The following is a 5946-nucleotide window of genomic DNA, read 5'->3' on the forward strand; positions in this document are numbered from 1 at the left end:
GTAGCATGCCTCAGTAAGGCATTCCTTTCTGCGGCCAAACAGGGTCCTGTTGTATAAATGTGTAACATTTTATGTATTTGTTCAATAGACATCTGGCCTGTTTATTCTTTTTGACAATTATAAAGGCAGGCTGTTGCATACTCTTGCAATTTAAAAAGAAAAGTGGATATTCAGGAATTGCCCTAGGTCAGTCGAAATAAACACACTAGAGGAGAGCCCTGGGAATATAGACTTTGGAAAAAGCCCCATGACTTTCATGTCTGACCCCAGACACGATTGGGAGCATGGAAGCCTCTGACCCCTCAGTTCCTTCCTTTCTGCAGAGAAGTGTTTTATCTCCCAGGGGCTACTGATGTGAAGAACTGAGCATGTCTGGCTCAGCCTGCGGTGTGCTCCTGCTCTCGAGAGCTAACATCTATTGATTCTGAAAAACAAAACAGAATAAAACTGTTTCTTCAAGACACTGGTCCTAGAACATAAGGTAGGCCCTTACTCTACAGGCAAAGGACAGGTGTGTAGTTTTCTCCAAATAAGAACTAGGAGGGAAGAATGGATAAGGAAAATGTGGTACATTTACACAATGGAGTACTATTCAGTGGTAAAAAACAATGGTATCTTGAAGTTTACAGACAAATGATCAGAAACAAACAAACAAACACTTCCTGCGTGAGGTAACCCAGACCCAGAAAGACAAATATAGTATTAACTCACTCATAAGTGGATAGCAAACATGAAGCAAAGGGTAACCAGACTACAGTCTACAACCCCAGGGACGCCAGAATCCTAATCCAGAAACGGATGGAAGCAGATGCAGAGATCCACAAATAACAACTGGGCTGAGCTTCTAGAGTACAATCAAAGAGAGGGAAGAACAATATGAACAAACTGACCAGGATGGGAAACCCACAGAATCAGCTGACCGGAGCTGGTGGGAGCTCACTGACTCTGGACTGACCACTGTGGGACCTGCATGGACAGAACTAGACCCCTGAATGTAAATATCCATGGTGTGGCTTGGGCAGTATGTGGAGCCACTGGCAGTGGGACCAGGTTCTAACTCTAATGCATCAACTGACTTTGTGGAGCCCATTCTCTATGAAGAGATTCTACCTCGCTTAGCCTAGGCATGGGGGAGGGGTTAGGCCTTGGTCCTGCCTCAGTGAGGTGATGGGACAGACTTAGCTGACTTTCCAGGGGAGGCCTTACCCTCTCTGAGAAGCAGACGGGAGGTGTGGTGGGGAGGGGGGGATAAGGGGAGCGGGAAGAGAGCAAGGAAGGGGAACTGGGACTAGTATGTAAAAAAACAAAAACAGAAAAACAAAAACAAACTATGAAGGAGCCTGATGAGAGAAAGTGGCAGTGTTTTGTGTCTCAGCTTCCTGCTGAGAGGCCTGACTTGTGGTGCTGGGACTGAGCTCAGGGCCGTGCCCAGGCTCGGCAGGCATTCTACCATTACAGTATACCTCAAGTTCTAAGGCAGACAACTGATTTTCTGGTTCCCATGATGGCTTATTTCTCAACCGATCCCAAGTAAAGAGGTGACTAAGCGTGTTACCTGTTGGGATGCCTCACAAGCATCACAATACCAGCATAAATCATAATTGTCCATCTCTATGATACTCGTATTCTGAAATAACAGTAACTTTTTCCCAAGCCAGTGAACAATTTTACCCCAAGTAGAACATACTTCTGAAAGAATCAAGCATTACATAAAGGCCTTCTTTCCACACCGGCATAAATAGTTTTTACTTTATTGGGAACAATCTCAGTCATGATCTGCAGAGGTTGGTCCTGGGCAATTTGAAGATAGGTCTTCTTTATCTGTAATTTATGTAGAAGAAATAAAAGGTGAATATATACAAGTTTAGAGTAATTTTAGAAAATTGTATGCAGTATTTTTGGACAGTCATGTTTGTTATTTATTCTACAAAATAAACGAGGGAAAGATTCAAACAATAATAAAAAATAAGGGGCAGGGGACTGGGGAGCTGGCTTGATGGTGAAGAGCACTGACTGCTCTTCCAGAGGATCTAGATTCCATTTTCTGCACCCACACGTGGCTAACAACAGTCCACTCCAAGCCCAGGGGATCCGAGGCCTGCTTCCGGCTTCCATGAACACTGAATGTTCTATCTGAAAATCTATGGTGCATAGATAGACATGTGGGCACAGCACCCATAGGCACAACATAAAAATTTAAGAGATTAAAATAACAAAAAAATCCTCATTCCCAGATACAAAGTTCTTAATTACAAGTTACTAAGGTAAAATGGACAGTACAGGAGACAAACAGGCTGTTCTGAAGGGAAAGGAAGTAAGAATGGATCTGGGGGAGAAGGAAGGTTGTGCAGAGGAACTGGGGGGAGGGGAAGGGGGTGAGACTGTGGTCAGGATGTAATATGTGAGAGAAGAATAAATAAAAATGAAAAAAATATTTGGCAAAGGTTAAACTAATTTCTTCTTCACAATAAAAAAAAAAAGAGAGTGGATTTCAACAGACTTGATTTTAATGAGCTAGGACAATAGTGTGCCTAAACAGAAATTAGTTATAAAATTTTAATGCAAGCATCTATCAAAGAATGAGTCTCCAAAAAATAAAGCATGAAAAAAAATCATTATTTTCAAGGTTTTTTTTTGCTCCTCCTCCTCCTCTTCTTCTTTTTTTTTTGCTGGGGGTAGGTGGTTGAGACAGAGTCTCATTATGGAGCCCTTGTTGGGCTGGACTTGCTGTACCAGAGAGCTGCGGTCACAGCACTCACATACAAACTTTGAACACACAAAGATAAAACCAACCCATCTTTCTTTCTTCCTCTCTCTTTTGTTTTTTCCAGACAAGGTTTCCCTGTGTAGCTCTGGCCATTCTGAACTTGCTCTGTAGGACAGGCTGGCCTTGAACTCAAGAGATCCACCTGCCGCTGCCTCTTGAGGGCAGGGTTTAAAGGTGTGTGCCACCATGCCTAGCCTTTGAAAGTTATTCTTTAGACTTGAAATTATTTGAGTAATACAATGGTGAAAATTCTTGCACATTTAGTTACTGAAAAAATAAGTGTTGAATTCTAATAAAAACTCGAAGTATTTCTATAGTCAGTATTTCTTTAGCACCGGCCCCACACTGCTATTTGAATGGAATAAATAAGACATGCAGGTTTCATTATAAACAAGCAAGTATTCACGGGCAGTATTTTTAAAGCATAAATCATCTTCTCACCTTCGTAGGCTGTCCCACACCAAATGCAATACAGATGTTCTTCTCGTAAGTAGCCAGTGAGTATCTGCAGTTTCTCCAGCACCTGACAGAGGACACAGGGGCGTCAGTGCTTGCGTCGACCAGAACCTCGGCTCCTGAATCTCAGTTCAGGCCCAGGCTTAAACTCTTCTGGTACACTCTCAAACAATTCCTCAAGGTGTCAGAGCAGAGGTGATATATTTGGGCATGTCTCAGCTGACTAATCACTTGTCCACAAGAGACAACTGATGAACATAAAAAAGAATCATCTTCTGGCTGGCTCTGTGATGAGGTTTTGTTGCTGTTTTGGTTTTGTTTTGTTTTGTTTTTTAAAAAAGACGGTCTCATGGACTCTTGAACTGGAGTTGCTATATAGACCAGGCAGGCCTTGAACTCACAGAGACCTACCTGCTCCTGCCTCCTGAGTGCAGGCATTAAAGGTGTACACCATCATGCCCAGCAGGAACATCCACTTTGAGTGGCACATCATGGAACACCAGAGTAGCCACTGTGCCCAGCGATAATTAGGATTCTCAAAGACCTCTTTTACTTTCAAGGAAATCTGTCCCTCCGGTGAAGGGATGGAGGACTGCCTCCTTCAGCCACATTCCTCAGAGAGCTCAGCTAAGCCATACATGTGTGCTCCAGGCTGTGACTACTACCTAGGAAAATTCCATAATCAAGTAACTATAGGAGTACTGTCACCTGCTCCTGAATAATAACATTTTAGAAGTTACTTGTGCATATGTGTATATGGTCTCAGGTGCTTGGCAGTGTGTCAGAGGAAAATTTGGGAGTCAGTTCTCTCCTTCCACCATGTGAGTCCGGGGCTAGAACTCAGGCTGTTAGGCTTGGCAGCAGGTGCCTTCGCTCACTAAGTTACCTTCTTCCACCCTGTGCTTCCTTCTGGCTGTTCTGTTTGGGGAATGGATGAGGTACACATTAGGATCACTTTTAGAAATTTAACGGGAAACAAAGCCAAGTGAAATCATTTAAATTTGCAGCTAATCTGTAATTTTCAGTAAACTACAGTGAAATGGAGAATTATATGAAATTTTTATTTTGGGGCTAGTAGCTCTCACCGCAGGGTAACTTTTCTCCCCGGGGGGGGGGGGTGGGTATACAGCAATGCTGGGGAACACTTTTAGGGTGCCAAACTGCAGTTGCCAGTTTGCACACCCTGATCAATCATTTATAACCGCTCATTCCTGGGTTCCTGAGGAACGCTCAGCTGCTCCTCTCTGCCACTCCTGCGGGGCTGAGACACTGGAGACTCGACATGGCATGCTAATACATGCAATACACATCCAATCAAGGCTTCTCTGTTGCATAGCAGCATAGCTGGTCTCCATCCTCCAGATGCCAGTTTCACCTGGCAACTGCAGCTTTCTCCTCTGGTATGTCACCGCCTGAGACTGCTTGCCTAGAGAAACTTCCCATCAAGACCAGCCAGTTCCTCCCCCAATGCTAGTCCTAAAGAACACACTGTCGTTCAAGACTGCTGGGGTAGTAGGTACTCCCCATCAGAGGGAGCACACCCAACCTGATCCTAGTTTTCCTGTATGTGTATCTTTGTGTCTGTCCTTTCTCCATCCCTGCACCTAGTCAGGTGACAGGACTCAGGCCAAGTGTTACTGTTACACATCCTGTCATGCTGCCCATGGCAAAGAGTTACCCACTTCAGGTGCTAACAGTGCCAAGGCCAAGATTCCTGCTATGAGGAGACAATGGCGCCCAGACATACACTCAAATCCTCGCTCGTGTATTCATCTTCATCCTGCTCCTCCTCTTCCTCTTCCTCGGTCTCCTCTTCAGGCCTTATCCAGTACCATGCCTCCCTGGGAACCTGAATATTCTGAAAATGCACAATTATTCTTGTAAAATGCAGCTAAGTATACTTGTGGTGTCTTAATTATGTTTGTGTTAACATGAATCTGTTCTTCCAATTAATATTCAATTTCCTGGTAAAGACCAGGCCATGAACTGTGATGACTGAAAGGGCAATTAGAATTTTGTCAGTCAAGCAGGAAAGATGAGTGATGGATAGAAAGCTATACATGTAAGCTAGGAAGTCATTACGTGTCAGCAAATACATGCAAGATAAAATCTCACGAAAATACAGTGTAGTAGGACATTCTTCCTGGCTACGTATATAAAAACCATACTAATGTTTAAGTGAAGTCATTTTGTTTCGAGGCAAAGATTTGTTTAAAACGATTTTAAAAGACTCCTACTTGAAATGAAAGCATTCCACCTTAAATTCCCAACAGATACACAGAGTGATAAGTATGGACTAAACTTAGGTTATTCTGGTTAGTCAAACATGGAGAACAGAATTTCTATACACTTAGCAGACAACTCAGGACCTGGAGTAAGTCAGCCATTAGGGTGTCGGTAACCACAACAGGTGGTACACATCAAACGGAAGTTTTAAGGCATGGAGTCCCCCCATCTCAAAAAAAACAAAACTCAAAAAATCACAAAAACATAAACCAAATCATGCAGGTACCAAAACTCTAGGAAACTGGAAGGAGCTACCCACCTACCTTCTGGGTGTCCAGCTGCTGGCAAGCTCGCTGGCTCCTTCTCAGGTCGCCTTCGAGCCTCAGCTCATCCTGCTTACTTTTCAGTCGCATCCTAAGTAAAGAAGGGTTGTATAGTAAGGTCCCTATTCTCTAACTGCTTTATATACCCCAGCACCAAGCAACACCGAGAATAAT

At 43.6% G+C, this 5946-nt stretch overlaps 1 protein-coding gene across 1 annotated transcript in view; it reads right to left on the reverse strand.

The window, feature by feature from the left end:
* Positions 1-1717: 1717 nt before the first annotated feature.
* Gpatch11 (G-patch domain containing 11) overlaps positions 1718-5946 on the reverse strand; it is a 9282-nt gene continuing 5053 nt past the window's right edge. The window contains exons 6-9 of the mRNA XM_026786040.1: positions 5773-5901; positions 4971-5081; positions 3209-3290; positions 1718-1821 (exon numbers count right to left, since the gene is read on the reverse strand). Of these exons, the coding sequence (XP_026641841.1) occupies positions 1766-1821; positions 3209-3290; positions 4971-5081; positions 5773-5901 (378 nt within the window). The 3' untranslated portion in view covers positions 1718-1765. The remainder of the gene's footprint in view (positions 1822-3208; positions 3291-4970; positions 5082-5772; positions 5902-5946) is intronic.

The sequence above is a fragment of the Microtus ochrogaster genome, linkage group LG3 (genome assembly GCF_000317375.1).
Source record: "Microtus ochrogaster isolate Prairie Vole_2 linkage group LG3, MicOch1.0, whole genome shotgun sequence".
NCBI lineage: Eukaryota > Metazoa > Chordata > Mammalia > Rodentia > Cricetidae > Microtus > Microtus ochrogaster.